The 22,599-nt window shown below is 43.3% G+C and overlaps 2 protein-coding genes across 2 annotated transcripts; one reads left to right on the top strand and one right to left on the bottom strand.

The window, feature by feature from the left end:
- Window positions 1-42: 42 nt before the first annotated feature.
- Window positions 43-2,639, bottom strand: snu13a (SNU13 homolog, small nuclear ribonucleoprotein a (U4/U6.U5)). The gene is made up of 4 exons (XM_038985707.1): window positions 2,621-2,639; window positions 2,265-2,344; window positions 1,585-1,705; window positions 43-648 (listed from the first exon to the last, which is right to left on the bottom strand). Exons 2-4 carry the CDS (start codon window positions 2,265-2,267, stop codon window positions 386-388), a joined length of 387 nt encoding a protein of 128 aa, XP_038841635.1. The 5' UTR covers window positions 2,268-2,344; window positions 2,621-2,639; the 3' UTR covers window positions 43-385.
- Window positions 2,640-5,826: 3,187 nt separating this feature from the next.
- LOC120040625 (cytochrome b-c1 complex subunit 2, mitochondrial-like) lies at window positions 5,827-22,219 on the top strand. Its single transcript, XM_038985706.1, has 14 exons — window positions 5,827-5,940; window positions 10,590-10,682; window positions 11,083-11,232; window positions 11,340-11,404; window positions 12,317-12,373; window positions 15,825-15,949; window positions 16,173-16,270; window positions 16,374-16,431; window positions 18,404-18,499; window positions 18,655-18,854; window positions 19,092-19,172; window positions 19,271-19,347; window positions 19,537-19,690; window positions 21,872-22,219. The coding sequence occupies exons 1-14, from the start codon at window positions 5,908-5,910 to the stop codon at window positions 21,953-21,955; spliced, it is 1,371 nt and encodes a 456-aa protein (XP_038841634.1). The 5' UTR covers window positions 5,827-5,907; the 3' UTR covers window positions 21,956-22,219.
- The last annotated feature ends 380 nt before the right edge of the window (window positions 22,220-22,599 follow it).

Here is a 22,599-nt window from a genome sequence, read left to right as displayed (position 1 = left end):
TGCCCAATGTAGGAATGTTTCCCAAATGAAACACTACAAATACTGGAATGAACATGTCCACCTTTAACTGTACCAAATGAAGGAAAAAGGTCAACATACGGAAAGCTAAGTGTAATTGCTATGATTCTACTATGCTTAGTTTGATGTCCCATATACTCTATATAATTGCCACATTTACAACATAGTAATGTTAAAAACAAAAACCATTTTTGTTCCAACGCTTCAGATATACCTATTCTGTCCCAACATTTCAAAATAGAATCTTCTGTACATAAGTCTGGCAGGACATTAAATCATAGTCCGTTCCATTTACAAAAATCTGAATATGACCAAAGCAGGTGGTGTCCCATTGTTAACCCTACAACCCCCATCCTGAGCTCTCTGCTCACACCAGCAGTCTCTCAATGGCCATCTGGGTAGACTGGATCTGGGGCTTGAGCTGCGAGCCCTCCTTGATGGTGACCGAAGTGGCAATGACTGGGCGTGAGACCCCACAGGCGCGTCCCAGGGCCTGCTTGGAGCGCACAAACACATAGGGCACGTTCTTGTCCTCGCAGAGCAGTGGCAGGTGGAGGATGATCTCCAGGGGCTCTGCGTCTGCGGCCATCACGATGAACTCAGCAATACCGCGGTTAAGTGTTTTAGTGGCTGGTGGAGAGAGGGCGAGCAGAGGTTAGAGAGTGACAAATCTGAAGCTGTGAGGTGGTACTTTTTCAGAGGCATGTCGATTGTATTACTGGTCTGGATGAAATGCTGGTCTTCCTCCGAACACCTTAAGAGCTAGACAGTAGCAAGTTAATGTCATAAGCACAGTGAAATGCCTTTCTTAAACTCAAAACCCAACAATGCAAAAATCAATGTATTACTAGAAAAAAAATTAAGAACGAGATAAATATACAAAGTAAGTATACTATATACAGGAAATATTTAAAAAGTCAGTTCCAATACCATATTTACATGTGCAGGGATACTGGAGTGATGGAGGTAGATATATATAGGGGTAAGGTGACAGGATATAAGTTAAGAGTAGCAGCAGCTTGCATGTGAGTGGGTGTGTACAGTCAGTATAAATGCATGTGCATATTATGTACGAACGACCAAATGGAGTGACAGTGTGTGTGTGTGCTTCGCGAGTGCAAATACTGATATATAAGGCCAATAAAGATACAAGGTAAACTTGGTCCGTGTAGCTATTTATCAGTTGTTTTGCTTGGGGATAGAAGCTGTTCAAGAGCCTGTTGACGTCAGACTTGATGCATCGGTACCTCTTGCCATACGGCAGCTGAGAAAATAGTCTATGGCTTGGGTCTTTGACGATTTTCCGGGCCATCTTTTCACACCGCCTGATATAGAGGTCCTGGATGGCAGGGAGCTCTGCCCCCGTAATGTACTGGGCTGTCTGCAGAACCCTCTGTAGCGCCATGCGATCGAGGGCGGTGCTACTGCCATACCAAGCAGTGACGCAGCCAGTCAATGCGTGCGTAAAATGCATAGAGGTCGTCACCTTGTTGGAGTAAACATCTTGTGCGTTTCCAACCCTGCAACCAAAAGAATGTAGTTCCACTACAGATAGGTTTGTCTCACCTTCATTGGCCCCTTTGCGGAGCTGCTTGTAATTGGCAGCTTGCTGCACAAGGTCCAGGATGGTTTTGCTCAGTGTGGCATCAGCCAGAGGGTAGGCCTTGGGGTTGACTTCTGCATCAGCCTAATAGGGTTAAATATATTGTGGTTAGAATAAATATGGGGACCAGGCCACACCTATCAACACAGCGTGGACAGCCGCTAGTGGTCTCTTTTTATTGGTCTTTTGACGGATCCACTCAAAGGACAGGTCAATAGCGACCACTGGCGGTTGTCCAGAGTGCATAGCTAACGTTAGCTAGTTACTACAGTGAATGTTGTAAACACATATCTCGGTCACAGTCGCCACACATACATTTTTGCTACTCTTTTAGGAATAATAATATCTCATCTGGACAAATCAGACAATTACTTTCATGGGCTCAATAATGCAAGTTAGTTTAGAAGTCCCCAATACATCCATGTATCTTAAACATCGAGGAAACACGTGGTAACGTTATACACGCTGATGAGGCGTGGTGCTGCCAGACATTTCATAAACTCTACAATAAGACAGCTAGTCGGTTGGTCACTACACCCGCAATAACATCTGCTAAATGTATGTGACCAATACATTTGATTTGAACAACAGATAGCTAACTAACTTAGCTAGCACAGGCGTACTTCGATTATTCTGAGCTCACCATTTCTTCAAATTTCCAGTGATTAAGATGTTAAATCCCTCTGTCCTCTCGGCGTGTGCTTCACGGAGGACAGTAATAACCTGTTGAAAGACGTTTTAAAAATGTGCAGAGTGAATCCACAGATATTTCACCGAATGTTTAAATGTGAAGCATCCGCCTGGAGTTTCCACTCACTAACAAATATGGTAGTAAGATAAAGCCCAGTGGCCGGCGGTGGGATAAAATTGAACTTGGTGGATTTTGGCCGACATTCTACTAATTTTCTCATTGATTAAACATTTAATCTCAATACAGTTTTCTGTTCCCAAAAGTAAAGTATGTTACAAAGAGAGTGGTGTACGTTTTTTAGACTTTACCCTTTGCCAAAGTAAAACAAAATTGCGTTGTTTAGAAGGAGCACAAAGGCGAATTGAGTTATTGCACACTCGCATTTCATAGAGTAGGTGTTGCCTAAGGGAAATATGTAAATACTGCTAGAACTCGTCAATAGGATCTCGCTAGTTCGTGCTTGGCTCTGCCCACCTTGCTTGTTCTGCCCACTATGACTCATGTGTTTCTATTTGAAACGACGAGCTGTGGTCTATCCTGGTTTAGTTATAAAAGTCTTTGGTGAGTCTGTGTAGCCAACGAGTTTTCTGCTGCTTCTTCTTCTTCTACTACTATGATATCATGGTGGTCCGCAAACAAACGTTTAAAGTGTATGCCGCCACCTACTGTGCTGAAATGTATGATCAACCATGGTCTGCCCAGTTCTGTGCTACCATGAAAATAACATTCAAAACCAAATAAATCCCTACTAACTACTACCCCCCCCCCCCATGTCAAAAACAATTTCAACAGTAACATCTGTTACTCCCAATATCTATTTTGCCGTCTCCACAATAACCTTCAACCTTGCATTTCTGCTTTCCACAACCAGAGTCGTATTGATAATCTTTCCAAAAAAGGCTATGAAGTCAACTTTATTCATTATCAGTGTCCTTTGACACCACATTGATGAGCGCAAGAGTTCTGAACAGGCCTTGAAACAATGCCAGGACCATCAGAAGCACCAGCCCCTACAGTAGGTCCACTTACTACAGGAACATCCATGTAAGCTCCATCAGTCCACACTATAGTTCTACCAATCTGTCTTTTAGCCTATACATATGATACAACATGATTGATCCTATATCTCTGAGCCTCTCTAGCCTCTCTCTGCACCTGGCATCCACCAAATGCTGCACTGTGTTCTCCCCACAACTTTAACGCTTAACCTTCACATTGCTTCCACATTCACCGTAATCATGTTCAAATCAAACTTTATTTGTCACGTGTAGACCTTACTGTGAAATGCTCACTTACAAGCCCTTAACCAACAGTGCAGTTCAAAAAAGAGTTAAGAAAATATTTAACAAATAAACTAGAGTAAAAAATTATAAAAAAGTAACACAATAAAATAACAGTAACAAGGCTATATACAGGGGGTACTGGTTCCCGAGTCAATGTGTGGGGATACAGGTTAATCAAGGTAATTTGTACATGTAGGTAGGGGTGAAGTGACTATGCATAGATAATAAACGGCGAGTAGCAGCAGTGTAAAAAAACAAATGGGGGGGTGTCAATGTAAATAATCCGGTGACCATTTGATTAATTGTTCAGCAGTTTTATGGTTTGGAGGGTAGAAGATGTTAAAGAGCCTCTAGGACCTACACTTGGCGCTCCGGTACCGCTTGCCGTGCGGTAGCAGAGAAAACAGTCTATGACTTGGGTGACGGAGTCTATGACAATTTTTTGGGCTTTCCTCTGACACCGCCTAGTATATAGGCTCTGGATGGCAGGAAGCTTGGCCCCAGTGATTTACTGGGCAGAAAGCACTACCCTCTGTAGCGCCTTACGGTCAGATGTTCACTTCAACACTTGGCACATCTTTTCTTTCCTTTACATTGAGCCGCTACATGTCCCATTCTTTGGCATTGCAAACATTCAAAACATTCAAAGACAAATTCTCTAACATTGAAACAAAGAAATCCTATCTGTAGTTTTCTCTGCAAAACTTTCTCAAACCTCAGCAGCACTGATAAGCTTTCGCTTGTTTGACCCTCTTTCCTACTGATCAACATTAAGGCCTTAATCACTCTGCTTCCCTTCACATCTGTGGACCAGTGGAGGCTGCTGAAGGGAGGACGGCTCATAACAATGGTTGGAACGGAGCGAATGGAATGGCATCAAACACATGGAAATAATGTGTTTGAAGTATTTGATAAATTCCACTTATTCTGCTCCAGCCATTACCACAAGCCTGTCCTCCCCAATTAAGGTGGCACTAATCTCATGTGCTGTGGACATATATATTGGGACCCCAGTGATGACTCCCCTCAACCTAGAATAAGCACCAGGTACATGGCTTTTAGTTATGTGCCGATTGTCTATGGTGGAAGCTACTGGCGACCCGGGAGGAGGGACTTTAATCGCGCAGTAGAAAAAGTATTCTATCGAGATACGAAACTCTCAGCTGTTGTAATGAATTTAGGGATAGTGCACATTCTGAACATAGTTTTTTTTAAGTCAGTGAGAATCCCCATAGCTCAAATTTCAAAATCCAACAGCTAATGGCTGCAAGACACAAAGACTTGCATTAGCTCCCTTAAATACTACCTAGGCTTTTAGAATAGAATACCAGTCTTGTATTGCGCAGATGGGTTCAAATCCATTTGCAGTCAGTCTCACTTGTGTGAGTAACCTTGCATGAGACCTGAAGACTTGCGCTAGTTCACCAAGCTAATGCATAGGCTTTAGCTCAGTGGGCTAAGACAGTCTTGCGGTGGGTTTGATGACAAACCCAGTTGATCACACCAGACCTGCCTTCTCTCTTCAGCTGAGCTGTTTCTCCTTCAGTCACCACAACTGTTTTGTTTAATTGTAGTGTATTTAACACATACCCTTATGGCAAAGTTACAATATGAAAATGCATTACAGTCGACTCAGCCTGTCCATACAATTTCTGAATCTGATCAATGTTAATCTTGTTAAATGGGCAATCTGCAGTTGCTACATCCATTTTGCACTTATAAATTAATGGTATATACCCATTGATACAACTATCGTACCCAATGATGTCATTAGTCATACCTCATCAGAACCCAAAATATTAGCTTGTATTATTCCATAGGTCGTAAACAAGGTTAATGTAAACAAACACTGTATCAGTGGAGGCTGGTGGAAGGAGCTATAGGAGGATGGGCTCATTGTAATGGCTGGAATGGAATACTGGAACGGTATCAAACACATGGAAACCACATGTTTTCTCCGTTCCATTTATTCCATTCCATCCATTACAATGAGCCCGCTCATCCCACCAGCCTCCTCTGCATTGTATAGCCTCAAACCATGGTTACAACTTTAATTTGGATATCATGGATGGTCAGTCCTTGCATCCATAGCTCTGTCTATGAATTTAAGTGGTAACATTTCTCCAGGCTCATCCCTCAGATTTTTACCAAAACAGCATTGTTTCAACTACCGATTGGCCCTTTAAAGTTAAATATCTTGACGAATCTTTTTACCATTTTTGGATTGGCTGTGAAGAGCGGTGCATTGTGGGTAGGACGTCAGGGCGTTCATGTCTGTATTTTACTGCTGCTGAAGGAGAGAAACGGGAGTCATGAAAGGGATCCGAACTCTAAATAAATTCTCCGTGAGTCTCGTTACTCTATTCTATTAAACGTGTATTTTACAACGATGTATCATGAGGTTTCGTGCATTCTTTCCGTTGGGGAGTCAATTGGAACCCACCCTGTGGACTCGCCGGCTAAGTAGCCAAGGTTGGCTAGTGGAAACGGATGGTTAATTAGCCTGTCGGTTACCCTAGCTGAAGTTAGCTAGGCGCGCTTACTTCTATAATCTTGACCGAGATGATGTATCCAATCGGTTTCATGAACCTATAATAGCCATTCTTACTTACAAATGAGGCTATGTACTACATTTTACAATGGCATGTTCACTACTGGCGAATCGCTGGCAAGCTGTATTGCTAGCTCGCTAGCTGTCACGTAGCCCATGGTTCCATCCAGCTCAACCCATTGAAGGTCATTGCGGTTCTGCTGGTTTTTCAGATCAATCCCGCACTGACAATCCAAGCCAGGTGACATGCCATGGAACAGTCAATATCTCAATTCACCGATCAAGTAATCTCATTGCAATGTTGATTGGTAGTGATGGGATGAAGTATCTGGCAGCTTTAGCTACGAAGGTCTGACAATAAGCCACCGTCTTTCTCCCGTATTATCTAGTATACTGTTGATTTCTAGGAAGCTTGACAAGTTAATGTTTTGATATTGCCCTGTTTTTGAACAATGTATTATAGTATATCTGGAGTGTGCTGCCAAGTGTTTGGTGTCTATCTCAGCTGTCTGCAGATAGCTGACAAACTCAACAAAAAAAGAAACGTCCTCTCAATGTCAACTGTGTTTATTTTCAGCAAACTTAACATATGTTAATACAAATTTACACAACAAGATTCAACAACAGACACAAACTGAACAAGTTCCACAGACATTGCCAGTTCTTGCTGTGAGATGTTACCCCACTCTTCCACCAAGGCACCTGCAAGTTCCCGGACATTTCTGGGAGGGAATGGCCCTAGCCCTCACCCTCCGATCCAACAGGTCCCAGACGTGCTCAATGGGATTGAGATCCGGGCTCTTCGCTGGCCATGGCAGAACACGGACATTCCTGTCTTGCAGGAAATCACGCACAGAACGAGCCTGCAGCAAGGGTACCACATGAGGGAGGAGGATGTCTTCCCTGTAATGCACAGCGTTGAGATTGCCTGCAATAACAAGAAGCTCAGTCCAATGATGCTGTGACACACTGCCCCAGACCATGATGGACCCTCCACCTCCAAGTCGATGCCGCTCCAGAGTACAAGCCTCGGTGTAACGCTCATTCCTTCGACGATAAATGCGAATCCGACCATCACCCCTGGAGAGACAAAAGCGCAACTTTTTCACAGTCCTGTCTGGTCCAGCGATGGTAGGTTTGTGCCTATAAGTGATGTGGTTGCCAGTGATGTCTGGTGAGGACCTGCCGTACAACAGGCCTACAAGCCCTCAATCCAGCCTCTCTCAGCCTATTGCGGACAGTCTGAGCACTGATGGAGGGATTGTGCGTTCCTGGTGTAACTCGGGCAGTTGTTGCCATCCTGTACCTGTCCCGCAGGTGTGATGTTTGGATGTACCGATCCTGTGGAGGTGTTACACGTGGTCTGCCACTGCGAGGACGACCAGCTGTCCATCCTGTCTCTCTGTAGCACTGTCTTAGGCGTCTCACAGTACGGGCATTGCTATTTATTGCCCTGGCCACATCTGCAGTCCTCATGCCTCCTTGCAGCATGCCTAGGCACGTTCACACAGATGAGCAGGGACCCTGGACATCTTTGTTTGTTGTTTTTCCAGAGTCAGTAGAAAGGCCTCTTTAGTGTCCTAAGATTTCATAACTGTGACCTTAATTGCCTACCATCTGTTAGTGTCTTAACAACCATTCCACAGGCGCATGTTCACTAATTGTTTATGGTTCATTGAACAAGCATGGGAAACAGTGTTTAAACCCTTTACAATGAAGATCTGTGAAGTTATTTTGGATTTTTACTAATTGTCTTTGAAAGACAGGGTCCTGAAAAAGGGACGTTTCTTTTTTTGCTGAGTTTATTAGCTTTTCAGATATCAGGTTCCAGATTGGTTTAGGTCAGAGGTCTCCAACAGGTCGATTAGCTCGCAGCCCACCTACGAGAAGCTCGCCAAACAATTCTGAAAGTACATACAATTTGACAAGTATCAGACACAGCAAGCTCCCAGTTACTATCTAATCAACGCAACATTGACATTATCCAACTCCTGGTTAGCCACTATTGGCTTAAAAAGCCAAACCTAACATTATCTGCCTATTAATTTCCAGCGATATTGCGTTTGTCTGTGTGGTGCGTGCGTTTCTCCATCACACTATGTGTTCCCAGTTGATATGATAACCATTTTGTGGGTTGACAGAAAGTTTCCCCAAAACCTTCTCAATTAAATGTTAACTGCAAAGTTGATTCTTCTTCTTTGGTATAATGGCGTTTGCGTCAATTATATGTGCATTCCGCCACCTACTCTACAAGTTGATAATAAGGCTCTAAAATGGGGGGAAAAAATACATTGAAAAAATTCCATTCAAACTATCTAATGAAATGTTAATTAAACTAAAGCTTTTCTGTTTTAAGCAGGTCCCTACACAGGCTCAGAAGGATCCTGTGATGTCGGGACATATCCTGGTGACAGTAGTCCTTGCAGTGCTTCTGCCATTAAGTCTTGGAGGCCCAAAAACTTATTGGCTGCAGATATGATGTCCAGCTTTTTGGACACTTGTGCAGTACAATTAATAACTGTGGCTATAAATGCTACAAAATACACCTTTTTCACAATAAGTGTATTCAACTTTTGCAACTGGTTGTGGTATATCCACCTCCATATTTTCTTCAGAACTGTGGCCTCTTGCCCCTTCAAAGCTCTTCACCGCCTACATCCCTGATCTTTGACACCTCAACCTCTTTCACCCTAACAGGGCACTCAGGGAATTCGGAAATACGATCCCCACCACAGTTGCAACATTTTACATTAAGACTCTTCAATAACATTCCTTCCGTCTGCAAAGACTTGACACATGGCCAACCTTTTTACACTTCTTGCATTGCATCGGGTTTTGGACGAACGTTTTTACTGCGTATCTTAGGGTGGTATATACTAATTAAACAATAATACAGATAAACTGCTCCTTTTTACCATTCTCCATATTTGTCAAGCGACGTGCATTAACTACTCCTGGAATTTTTGGCCTAAGCTAATGATTATCAATGTCCAATAGGACGCCAGAAATAACATTTTACCGGTGCCCTCCCCCGAAAATCAAAGCTGTTCACTTCATGCGTCGATATTTTCACGAGCCACAAAATGCACGCTCCTTTTGCTCTTTAGATACACACAATATCAACACCATACCACTTCTGGTTACTTGGACTGCATCCACTTTTCCCAACGCCGCCTTCACCCTCCTCGTGACTTCAAAATGGTTTCCCAAATAAACATCTTTATCCAAAAAACGTACTCCAACAAGGAACGATACATCAGACTCATTTTCCACAACAACTTCAGCCCATTTTGTTCCATTCTTCACTGTTGTCCACTAATCTTTCACGCTAACTGTACTCGACTCGCTTTCAGCTTTAACCGACACTTCTGCTTCCGCCATCCCACGGTCCTAGCACTTTCCTCACTCACTAGATACGCAATTAAATGGCCAAATGCGCAATTAAATGGCCAAATGGGTATTACACAAAAAATAAATGTATTTTTACATATCTAAAAAAAAATGTTTTCTGATGTGATTTAACCGTTGACATGGACTCAGAACATCCAATTTCGTAGTTTTTCTATGAACAATTGCACTTTTGAAAGTGAAAAACTTAAACAAATCTAAAACCAGGAAAAATAAAAGAGAAAACAGAGTGTACAAGAGTAAGTAGTTCAATAAGAACATGGAGAAGAGAAGAAAAATGGGCCTATTTGAAAGCTAGAAAAAAATGAGTAGCTTGCTACACTTCTTTTTTTTTTAAGTAGCTCTCATGCCAGAAAAGTTTGGAGACACCTGTTTTGGTCATTTCTGTGGAAATAACATGAAAATGCTTTAATGTGGAAAATTATCTGTAAGACTGCATACTGCAAAAAAATTAGTAGCTTCTATTTCTCTCTTTCATATTGTAGCAGACACCATAATCTCTTCTGACATTAGATGTTTGACTGGGGGTTGGATCATATCAGGTCTTTAGGATTTAGCCTTACTACCGATTGAGTTTCCCTACACCTCACCCTCATCTTAACCAAGGTGCTACATCCAATGTATGATGTGTCTTCTTGGAAGGACAAATAAGAAGAAGGCTTAACATACTACATATTTCAGGTTGGCCTGCCACCCAGTGAGTCTACCCTCAGAGTGGACTAAATATCATCAAGAATACCCACTGCTCTAGTCTAGACCCGGCTCAGAATTCATCTCCCGTCTTTAGGTTAGAGGAAGCTGCTCGTATCACAAAACATCCTCCTAAACAAAACCTGTTATGATGGTTTGGTTTAATCCACCTGTAGTATTATTTTCAGCCATAAGACGTCATTTGACTGGGGTCATTTGAGGACAGAAGGAAATCTAGATCCCTCCACATGAATTGAATAGTGTATCATATCATATTGTAATTCCTTAGCTGAGGAAGTGCTGGTGAGTGTTTGTTGACATGATTTTTATAATTTCCCTCCCCAGATACGATGCTATGCAGCCAGGAGGAGTGATGTCCTCACTGAGCCCTTGGCTGGCCTGAAGGCTGGGGCGGCCCTGCCCCCCCAGAATGTACAGGTATATCATAGAGGCCAAGAAGTTTTCACATGGGATCACAGGAAAAACTCTGGGCCCTAGTTGTAGCCCAAACTGAGGTGTTGAGTTTTTCTTGGTGGGTCCTTGAGTGGCGTGTCAGGGATGAGGATGTGCTCTACTCTATGGCTAAGCATTGTGATTATGTTCATGTGTAGACTTGTTTTAGGTACGACCATGCACACACTTTTACTTACTGTGTAGCCATATTTTCCCTCCATATTGGAAAATGAACTTTTGGTTGTGTAGTTGATCACAAGAACTTTACCTCAGTTGAACAGAATGGAATGTTTACTCTCTTATTCACTTTGCAGTTTCCAAAACAACAATGCTGCCAGTCTCACGTGTGTTCCAGCTGACTCTCCCTCCCTGTGTTCTCTACTAGGTGTCCAAGCTGCCCAACGGTCTAGTGATTGCGTCGTTGGAGAACTACTCTCCCGTGTCCAGTGTGGGTGTGTTTGTGAAAGCAGGCACTCGTTATGAGACTGTGGAGAACCAGGGAGTCAGTCATGTCCTGCGGTTGGCAGCCAACCTGGTAAGTCCCAGTGGTTTTATGAATGGATTGATCTCTGTGACACAACTACACTGTTTTTTAAAGTCCTTAAGTTAATGAATGAACACTGTCACTATTGTTGTTTTCAGACTACTAAGGGAGCGTCTGCGTTCAGGATCTGTCGTGGTGTGGAGGCAGTAGGGGGTAGTTTGAGGTCAGCGAGTATGGAGAGTACAGCACTATGTCCCCGCCCTCCCTGTCCCCTAACCCCATTTCTGTCCTCATGCAGAATATACATTATACTGTTCCCTATCTCCACATACAGAGTGTATGCTACAATATACCATATGTTACCCTGTATGGCTCAGTTGGTAGAGCATGGCGCTTGTACCGCCAGGCTTGTGGGTTCGATTCTCGGGGCCAACCGTAAGTAAAATGTATGTACGCATGACTAAGTCGCTTTGGATAAAAGCGTCTGCTAAATGGAATATTATTATTATTATTATATTATACACTTGTGTTGTGTACCCCTTCCCTCATTGTCCCTTATTCCTTCTGTGTCCCCGCCTGACTTGCTGTAAATAAACGTAAATGTAGGAGGCAGTGAAACATTAACACCAACTTCAACACCCATACCTCACACAAGCTATAGCTTCACTACATTATAGATGCACACACATACAGTTGCCCTCGAGTCAACGGGGGCTCACGTTTTAGGATAGAGCAGAATGAACAAGATGAGAGAAGCACAGAGTCACATGCAGGTTGACATTTATTGGGATGAATCTTGTCCTGGGGGCAAAGCTAAGTCTTCCGCTAGATGGGCCAGCTGCAAAGTCAAAATTGGCTATATCAAAAACAAAAATGTGTTTTTTTTTTGTCTCAATTTAAGGTTAGCAGTATGGTTAAGGTTAGGTTTAAATTCAGATTTTATGACTTTGTGGCGGTGCAAGCTAGTGACCACCCTGTAGAGCTGCCTCCAGTACATGAATCATCCCAGGAAATGCCAATCTGCACACACAGCACAAGAATGTTCCTATTTTCACCTCATTGCAAAGCAATGTGCATCATAGCTAGTCTAGTCTGGAGGATGTAGCTAACATGTCTGTTTTCTGTGTGTCCGCAGCGTAACGTCATCGAGGGAGACCATGGTTTACTCTGTGGAGTGTTTGAGAGACCACTTGTAAGTTACTACCGCAGCCAGACTCCCTCATAGTGTGTGGGTTTACTTTGGTGTTGAATTGATGGATGAAGAAACTTGAATTACGGGCACGTTGTATGCGAGGACAGGGTTGATTCATGGTGTAATTAGGCCCTGTGTTTCTTACCTATTTATCATAGAGGCTTCCCATAGGGCCACTTGAGATCATCTTGATTCATCATCTACAGTGGCAAGAAACAGTATGTGAACCCTTTGGAATTACCTGGATTTCTGCATAAATTGGTCATCAAATTTGATCTGATCTTCATCTAAGTCACAACAATAGACAAACATAGTGTGCTTACAATAATTTGTGTGTTATTAGTTTATTTTTCTTGTTTATATTGAATACATAATTTAAACATTCACAGTGTAGGTTGGAAAAAGTATGTGAACCCCTAGGTTAATGACTTCTCCAAAAGCTAATTGGAGTCAGGAGTCAGCTAACCTGGAGTCCAATCAATGAGACGAGATTGGAGATGTTGGTTAGAGCTGCCTTGCCCTATAAAAAACACTCACAAAATTAGAGTTTGCTATTCACAAGAAGCATCGCCTGATGTGAACCATGCCTCGAACAAAAGAGATCTTAGAAGACCTAAGATTTTTTTTTAAATGGTTGGCTTACATAAAGCTGGAAAGGGTTACAAAAGTATCTCTAAAAGCCTTGATGTTCATCAGTCCACGGTAAGACAAATTGTCTATAAAAGTTCAGCACTGTTGTTACTCTCCCTCGGAGTGGCCATCCTGCAAAGATGACTGCAAGAGCACAGCGCAGAATGCTCAATGAGGTTAAGAAGAATCCTAGAGTGTCAGCTAAAGACTTACAGAAATCTCTGGATCATACTAACATCTCTGATGAATCTACGATATGTAAAACACTAAACAAGATTGGTGTTCATGGGAGGACACCACGGAAGAAGCCACTGCTGTCCAAAAAAACCACTGCTGCACATCTGAAGTTTGTAAAAGTGCACCTAGATGTTCCACAGCGCTACTGGCAAAATATTCTGTGGACAGATGAAACTACAGTTGAGTTGTTTGGAAGGAACACACAACACTGTGTGGAGAAAAAAAGGCCCAGCACACCAACATCAAAACCTCATCCCAACTGTAAAGTATGGTGGAGGGAGCATCATGGTTTGGGGCTGCTTTGCTGCCCCAGGGCCTGGACAGCTTGCTAAAATCGACGGAAAAATGAATTCCCAAGTTTATCAAGACATTTTGCAGGAGAATATTAGGCTATCTGTCCGTCAATTGAAGCTCAAAAGAAGTTGGGTGATGCAACAGGACAACGACCCAAAACACAGAAGTAAATCAACAATAGAATGACTTCAACAAAAGAAATTAGGCCTTCTGGAGTGGCAAAGTCAGAGTCCTGACCTCAACCCAAATGAGATGCTGTGGCATGACCTCAAGAGAGCAGTTCACACCAGACATCCCAAGAATATTGCTGAACTGAAACAGTTTTGTAAAGAGGAATGGTCCAAAATTCCTCCTGCCCGTTGTGCAAATCTGATCCGCAACTACAGTCGTGGCCAAAAGTTTTGAGAATGACACAAATTTTAATTTCCACAAAGTTTGCTGCTTCAGTGTCTTTAGATATTTTTGGCAGATGTTACTATGGAATACTGAAGTATAATTACAAGCATTTCATAAGTGTCAAAGGCTTTTATTGACAATTACATGAAGTTGATACAAAGTCAATATTTGCAGTGTTGGCCCTTCTTTTTCAAGACCTCTGCAATCCGTCCTGGCATGCTGTCAATTAACTTCTGGGCCGCATCCTGACTGATGGCAGCCCATTCTTGCATAATCAATGCTTGGAGTTTGTCAGAATTTGTGGGTTTTTGTTTGTCCACCCGCTGCTTGAAGATTGACCACAAGTTCTCAATGGGATTAAGGTCTGGGGAGTTTCCTGGCCATGGACCCAAAATATCGATGTTTTGTTCCCCGAGCCACTTAGTTATCACTTTTGCCTTATGGCAAGGTGCTCCATCATGCTGGAAAAGGCATTGTTCGTCACCAAACTGTTCCTGGATGGTTGGGAGGATGTGTTGGTACCATTCTTTATTCATGGCTGTGTTCTTAGGCAAAATTGTGAATGAGCCCACTCCCTTGGCTGAGAAGCAACCCCACACATGAATGGTCTCAGGATGCTTTACTGTTGGCATGACACAGGACTGATGGTAGCGCTCACCTTGTCTTCTCCAGACAAGCTTTTTTCCGGATGCCCCAAACAATCAGAAAGGGGATTCATCAGAGAAAATGACTTTACCCCAGTCCTCAGCAGTCCAATCCCTATACCTTTTGCAGAATATCAGTCTGTCCCTGATGTTTTTCCTGGAGAGAAGTGGTTTCTTTGCTGCCCTTCTTGACACCAGGCCATCCTCCAAAAGTCTTCGCCTCACTGTGCGTGCAGATGCACTCACACCTGCCTGCTGCCATTCCTGAGCAAGCTCTGTACTGGTGGTGCCCCGATTCCCGTAGCTGAATCAACTTTAGGAGGCGGTCCTGGTGCTTGCTGGACTTTCTTGGGCGCCCTGAAGCCTTTCTTCACAACATTTTAACCGCACTCCTTGAAATTCTTGATGATCCGATAAATGGTTGATTTAGGTGCAATCTTACTGGCAGCAATATCTTTGCCTGTGAAGCCCTTTTTGTGCAACGCAATGATGACGGCATGTGTTTCCTTGCAGGTAACCATGGTTGACAGAGGAAGAACAATGATTCCAAGCACCACCCTCCTTTTGAAGCTTCAAGTCTGTTATTCGAACTCAATCAGCATGACAGAGTGATCTCCAGCCTTGTCCTCGTCAACACTCACACCTGTGTTAACGAGAGAATCAGTGACATGATGTCAGCTGGTCCTTTTGTGGCAGGGCTGAAATGCAATGGAAATGTTTTTTTGGGATTCAGTTCATTTGCATGGCAAAGACTTTGCAATTAATTGCAATTCATCTGATCACTCTTCGTAACATTCTGGAGTATATGCAAATTGCCATCATACAAACTGAGGCAGCAGACTTTGTGAAAATGTATATTTGTGTCATTCTCAAAACATTTGGCCACGACTGTACATAAAATGTTTGGTTGAGGTTATTGCTGCCAAAGGAGGGTCAACCAGTTATTAAATCCAAGGGTTCACATACTTTTTCCATCCTGCACTGTGAATGTTTACACGGTGGGTTCAATAAAGACATAAACTTCTAATTGTTTGTGTGTTATTAGTTTAAGCAGACTGTGTTTGTCTATTGTTGTGACTTAGATGAAGATCCGATCAAATTTGATGCCCAATTTATGCAGAAATCCAGGTATTTCCAAAGGGTTCACATACTTTTTCTTGCCACTGTATGTTGAGAGTTATGACTGTTGCATTGCCCGTGTGTGTCCGTATGTTTGCGTCTGCCCATCCAACGTCCATCCTTCTCCTCAGAGACACAGTGATGGAGTACCTGATCAACGTGACCACGACCCCAGAGTTCCGGCCATGGGAGGTGGACGACCTGACCTCCAGGGTCAAGGTAGACCGGGCCCTGGCCCACCAGTGTTCACAGATAGGTCAGCAACACTTCCCCTCTATTCACTTTACTTGTCCAGCACGATTGCTCCTTGTTGAATTAATATGTTTTATTGAATTACCAGTAGCATTTTGGTTTAGTATATATTTGTATGCTGCAGATTAATTTTTTTGTCTATAGTCATTTGTCTAGCATCCTGTTATTAGTTCTCCTTGTCAACTCACTGACTGAAGTCTTTTGTTATGGGGTTTATTTCTCTGAAGGTGTCATTGAGAAGTTGCATGAAGCTGCTTACAAAAACGCTCTATCCAACTCCTTGTACTGTCCTGACTACATGGTTGGCAAAGTCAGTGGTGAACAGGTAAGACTGTGTTAATAGCTGTGTTGTTCACTATAGTGCTACCTTGTGTTTGTCACAGCTTAGCTCTCTCTTAAACTCTCTCCTACTTCCTTATCCCCCTTAGCTGCAGTCCTTTGTCCAGAACAATTTCACCAGTGCCAGAATGGCTCTTGTAGGACTAGGTGAGTGTGTCTGGCTGTTAGTCTTTTTGATCCAATGGCACCCTGGGTTCTCCTTTCTACATGTTGCAGCTCCTTCAGCATGTCTCCGGGGCTGTTCTGATTCCTTGCCCTACCTTTTCCCTGAAGTGTGCAGCCCCTCATGGATTGAAAAGGAATATGGTGGAAACTCACTCAAGCCAATGTATTACTTTTAAATTCTTGAGGGGATATTGAGCAAGTGCACACTTCAGGAAGAAGGGTAGGGACTCGGAACAACCCTATTGATTGGGTCACTATAAGGGTCATATCCTTTGAATTAGGGCGATGTAAACACTCTCTCCCTCTGTGTGTGCGTGCGTACTGTGTACACATCACATTTCCTTTGGCCTCTGTCCAAACCCTAGAGTTAAAGGCTGTCTAAAGATATGTGGAGTAGAGGTCAGCTGTTCTGCTCTAGTATGACGCACTGTGTGTGTGTGACATGACTGCTCTCTGGTATGTACAAGTGATAGGAAATAAATCGCTAGTTACATATTGAGATATTATTTTTAATGATATCGTATTGTTTTGATGATATTGCAATATTGTTTTTACGCTAGTTGACTGTACCTGCCCCAAAACTTGTTCTCCATCTTCTTTTTAAATAGGGAGCCAATTTGTTTTCAGCACTTACACTACATGGTCTTAAGTATGTGGACACCTACCTGTCAAACATCTCATTCCAGAATCATGGTTAATAATATGGAGTTGGTCCCCCCTTTGCTGCAGGCCATTCAAGTTCTTCCACACCGATCTCGACAAACTATTTCTGTATGGACCTCGCTTTGTGCATGGGAGTATTGTCATGCTAAAACAGGAAAGGGCCTTCCCCAAACTGTTGCCACAAAGTTGGAAGCACAGAATCGTTTGGAATGTCATTGTATGCTGTAGCGTTAAGATTTCCCTTCACTGGAACTAAGGGGCCCGAACCATGAAAAACAGCTGCAGACCATTATTCCTCCTCCATCAAACTTAACAGTTGATACTATGCATTGGGGCAGGTAGTGTTCTCCTGGCATCTTCCAAACCCAGATTCGTCCGTCGGACTGCCAGATGGTGAAGCGCGATTCATCACTCCAGAGAACACATTTCCATTGCTCCAGAGTCCAATGGCGGCGAGCTTTACACGACTCCAGCCAACGCTTGAACTTAAGCTTGTGTAAGGCTGCTCGGCCATGGAAACCCATTTCATGAAGCTCCTGGTGAGCAGTTATTGTGTTGATGTTGCTTCCAGAGGCAGTTTGGAACTCGGTAGTGAGTGTTGCAACCCGAGGACATACAATTTTTACGCGCTTCAACACTCGGCAGTCCCGTTCCGTGAACTTGTGTGGCCTACCACTTCGCGGCTGAGCTGTTGTTGCTCCGAGACATTTCCACTTCACAATAACAGCACTTACAATTGAACGGGGCAGCTCTAGCAGGGCAGACATTTGACAAACTGACTTGTTGGAAAGGTGGGATCCTACGACGGTGCCACGTTGAAAGTCACTGAGGCCATTCTACTGCCAATATTAGTCTATGGAGATTGCATGGCTGTGTGCTCGATTTGAACACCTGTCAGCAACGGGTGTGGCTGAAGTAGCCGAATCCACTAAGTTGAAGGGGTGTTCACATACTTGTAGCCATGTAGTATATTTCCCTTACTGATCAAATGTCATTTTCTCATGGCTCTCTCTTGTCCCTCGGCAGCAGACATATGGTGAGCAAAATGTATATTGAATCGCAATAAAATCACAGTATCGAATTGCAATACATAGAACAACACTACATATCGCTTCAGCACCTAAGTATGGTGATAATATTGTGAGGTCCCTGGCAATTCCCGGCCCTAGTATGTACCCCTGTGTGAAACACTGAACTGAGGGCATGTGATGTCTATGTGATGTGTGTCTCCTGCTGGCTCTCTGGTGTGTCTTCCAGTGACATGACCCCTGTCTGTGCCGTCTCTCCCCAGGTGTGAATCACTCTGTGCTGAGGCAGGTAGGAGAGCAGTTTCTCAGTGTCCGCAGTGGGGCTGGAGTTGCTGGGGCCAAGGCTGTATACCGCGGAGGTAAGACCCATAGAGAGCCTTAGAAGCAATGCACGCCTAACTGCTGAGCTCTAGTCTGGGCCACTGATTCAGTCAACCCCAGTGTGTGAGCCAAGATGGGTTGTGTGTTCGTACCCTGATGGTGGTTTACCGTGTGTGACTGTGTGTCCCTGCAGGTGAGCTGCGGGTGCAGAACGGGACCGGTCTGGTCCACTCGCTGATCGCCAGCGAGGGCGGTGTGACTGGATCAGCAGAGGCCAATGCCTTTAGTGTGCTGCAAAGGGTTCTGGGAGCCGGGCCACACGTAAAGAGAGGCTCCAACGTCACCAGCAAACTGAGCCAGGGCATCGCCAAGGCAACCACACAGCCCTTCGATGTGAGTAACTTCCCTGTTTGCTGCTACAGTTATTCCTGTGTTGTTGGTTGTGGTCACTACAATAGAAATCGATATTCTACATAGCTGAAATTCTACATAACTGGAGTCTTCATTGTATGATTGTCTAAATTACGCACAGAGAAAAATAAAAGGTTTAGAGGTTAGAAAGCACAATGATCTTGGACTATCTTGTGTACAGAAGGTAATCGAATGCTTATTTCTCTGTCTCCTATGCAGGCCACAGCCTTCAATGCCACATATGCTGACTCTGGACTCTTTGGAGTCTACTCCATCGCCCAAGCCGACTCCGCAGGAGAGGTGAGCACACTATAATGCAGTAGTAACATAAGAACGTGTTAGAACCTGATATATGTTGATAAGTGACTGTCCCTAACAGTGACTGTCTCTCTGTACAGGTGATCAAAGCTGCCATCGCCCAGGTGACAGGGGTTGCGAAGGGAGGCGTGTCCGAGGATGATGTTGCCAGAGCAAAGTGAGTTCACTAAACAACATGGCTCATTAAGTGGACATGAATCTTGGCACTGACTCTCTGTAGTTTTATTTTTATTTAACCTTTAACCAAGCCAGTCAGTTAATAACTAATTATTATTTACATTGATGGCCTATAATACCTTCTTGCCCTGATTGGACCTTTGACCCTGTCCCCCCTCTTACCTGGTAGGAAGCAGTTGAAAGCGGAGTACCTGATGTCCATGGAGAGTTCTGAGGGCCTGCTGGAGGAGATGGGGGCCCAGGCTCTGTCCAGCGGAGCCTACCACTCACCAGAGACAGTTACCCAGAGCATCGACTCTGTCAGCCACGCAGACGTCGTCAACGTGAGTACACTTCAACATTCACTACTGCTAGGGCAAGAAGGTCAAGGCCTACCTTTAAACTCAGTGCCTCTTTGCTTGACATCATGGGAAAATCAAGACATCAGCCAAGACCTCAGAAAATAAATTGTAGACCTCCACAAGTCTGGTTCATCCTTGGGAGCAATTTCCAAACGCCTTAAAGTACCACGTTCATCTGTACAAACAATAGTACGCAAGTATAAACACCATGGGACCACGCAGCCGTCATACCGCTCAGGAAGGAGACGCGTTCTGTCTCATAGAGATGAACATACTTTGGTGCGAAAAGTGCAAATCAATCCCAGAACAGCAGCAAAGGACCTTGTCAAGTTGCTGGAGGAAACAGATACAAAAATATCTATATCCACAGTAAAACAAGTCCTATATTGATATAACCTGAAAGGCCGCTCAGCAAGGAAGAAGCCACTGCTCCAAAACCGCCATAAAAAAGCCAGACTACGGTTTGCATCTGCACATGGGGACAAAGATCATACTTTTTGGAGAAATGTCCTCTAGTCTGATAAAACAAAAATAGAACTGTCTGGCCATAATGACCATTATTATGTTTGGAGGAAAAAGGGGGAGGCTTGCAAGCCGAAGAACACCATCCCAACCGTGAAACACAGGGGTGGCAGCATTATTTTGTGGGTGTGCTTTGCTGCAGGAGGGACTGGTGCACTTCGCAAAATAGATGGCATCATGAAGAGGGAAAATTATGTGGATACATTGAAGCAACATCTCAAGACATCAGTCAGGAAGTTAAAGCTTGGTTGCAAAAAAAGGTCTTCCGAATGGACAATGACCCCAAGCATACTTCTAAAGTTGTGGCAAAATGGCTTAAGGACAACCAAGTCAAGGTATTGGAGTGGCCATCACAAAGCCCTGACCTCAATCCTATAGAACATTTGTGTGCAGAACTGAAAAAGTGTGTGCGAGCGAGCTGGCCTACAAACCTGACTCAGTTCCATCAGCTCTGTCAGGAGGAATGGGCCAAAATTCACCCAACTTATTGTGGGAAGCTTGTGGAAGGCTACCTGAAATGTTTGACCCAAGTTAAACAATTTAAAGGCAATACTACCAAATACTAATTGAGTGTATGTACACTTCTGACCCACTGGGAATGTGATGAAAGAAATAAAAGCTGAAATAAATCACTTATTATTCTGACATTTCACATTCTTAAAATAAAGTGGTGATCCTAACTGACCTAAGGCAGGGAATTTTTACTAGGATTAAATGTCAGGAATTGTGAAAAACTGAGTTTAAATGTATTTTGCTAAGGTGTATGTAAACTTCCGACTTCAACTGTATCTATTCACATTCGAAATACACTAAGTGTGTAAAACATTAGGAACACCTTCCTAATATTGAGTTGCACCCCCCTTTGCCCTCAGAACAGCTTCAATTCATCGGGCATGGACTCCACTAGGTGTCGAAAGCATTCCACAGGGATGCTGGCCCATGTTGACTCCAATGCTTGTGTCAAGTTGTGTCAGTTGGCTGGATATCCTTTGGGTGGTGGACCATTCTTGATACACACAGGAAACTGTTGTGTGAAAAACACAGCAGCGTTTCAGTTGGTGACACTTAAATTGGTGCGCCTGGCACCTACTACCATATCCTGCTCAAAGGCACTTAAATATTTTGTCTTGCCCATTCACCCTTTGAATGGCACGCATACACAATCCATGTCTCAAGGCTTAAAAATCCTTCTTTATCCTGTCTCCTTTACTTCATATACACTGATTGAAGTGGATTTAAATAAGTGATCATTGCTTTCACCTGGTCAGTCTATCATGGAAAGAACAGGGGTTCCTAATGTTTTGTACACTCGGTGTATGCCTGTGAATTTTTATGGTGAATATATTGCCCCCTTGGCTATGGGGGTTGCTGTCTGTATGTGCCCCTAAATCCTTTCTTTCCCTCTTTATGTCTATCTTCCAAACTATACCTCCATCTGTACTATAAAATAATAATGTTTGGGTAAAGTGATCGGAACGCCATTCTTCAAGTAAAAAAGAAAGGGGGAAAAAAGAAATATATGAATAACATTTTTGAAGACTGATTTCTGTGTGACTCTTACATTTATTTATAGCAGGTCAGCTGGGGACACAGAAGGGGAATAAGGGACAATGTGACAAGTGTATTATTTTGTTTTTCCAGGCTGCGAGAAAGTTTGTGGACGGCAAGAAATCGATGGCAGCCTGCGGACACCTCGCCAACACACCCTTCGTGGATGAATTGTGAAAAGAAACAAACCATAAACAATGAAACAGTTATTTAACATTTTAACCTGGGCAGGTTGTGCCTGGCTGCTTACTCCAGAAAAAGGAACCTGGTTCTGATATGAAGCCCATGACTTCATCTCACAGTAAACGATAATCCTTCGTTAACAAATCATGTTAACGTTTGTCTGCAATAATTGTACACAGGTATCAGGAATAATTATTATTTTTGTTGTCAATTTCTCTGTATATTTGATGTAAATTCATTAAATGGTCTATCTACAGTAATGGCAGTCTGATTTGATCACCAAGATGAGTGAGTAATGATATATCTTTGATGTTATTCCGCCCAGCTGCTGCAGGGGGAAACGAAGAGCCTTGAAAATCTGTTGGAGCTGCTACATCGGCAAAATTTTGCATCTATTGTAGCAGCCAGGTATGTTAGAATGAGGGGAAATTCTGGGGGTATTGTTTATATACTGAACAAAAATATAAACGCAACATGTTTCATGAGCTAAAATAAAAGATCCCAGAAATGTTCCATATGCACAAAAAGCTTATTTCTCTCAAATCGTGTGCACAATTTTGTTTACATCCCTGGTAGTGAGCATTTCTCATTTGCTAAGATAATTCATCCACCTGACAGGTGTGGCATATCAAGAAGCT

Source organism: Salvelinus namaycush, unplaced genomic scaffold (assembly GCF_016432855.1).
Source record: "Salvelinus namaycush isolate Seneca unplaced genomic scaffold, SaNama_1.0 Scaffold37, whole genome shotgun sequence".
NCBI lineage: Eukaryota > Metazoa > Chordata > Actinopteri > Salmoniformes > Salmonidae > Salvelinus > Salvelinus namaycush.
This window is presented reverse-complemented; position numbering and strand designations above follow the sequence as displayed.

Coding starts and splice junctions, on each gene's coding strand:
- snu13a (XM_038985707.1), bottom strand. Junction 649..1,584: donor CCGCAAAGGGGCCAATGAAG/GTGAGACAAACC, acceptor TCTCTCCACCAG/CCACTAAAACACTTAACCGC.
- LOC120040625 (XM_038985706.1), top strand. CDS start 5,908: ATGAAAGGGATCCGAACTCTAAATAAATTCTCC. Junction 16,432..18,403: donor AATGGCTCTTGTAGGACTAG/GTGAGTGTGTCT, acceptor GTCTCTCCCCAG/GTGTGAATCACTCTGTGCTG. Junction 19,348..19,536: donor GATGATGTTGCCAGAGCAAA/GTGAGTTCACTA, acceptor CTTACCTGGTAG/GAAGCAGTTGAAAGCGGAGT.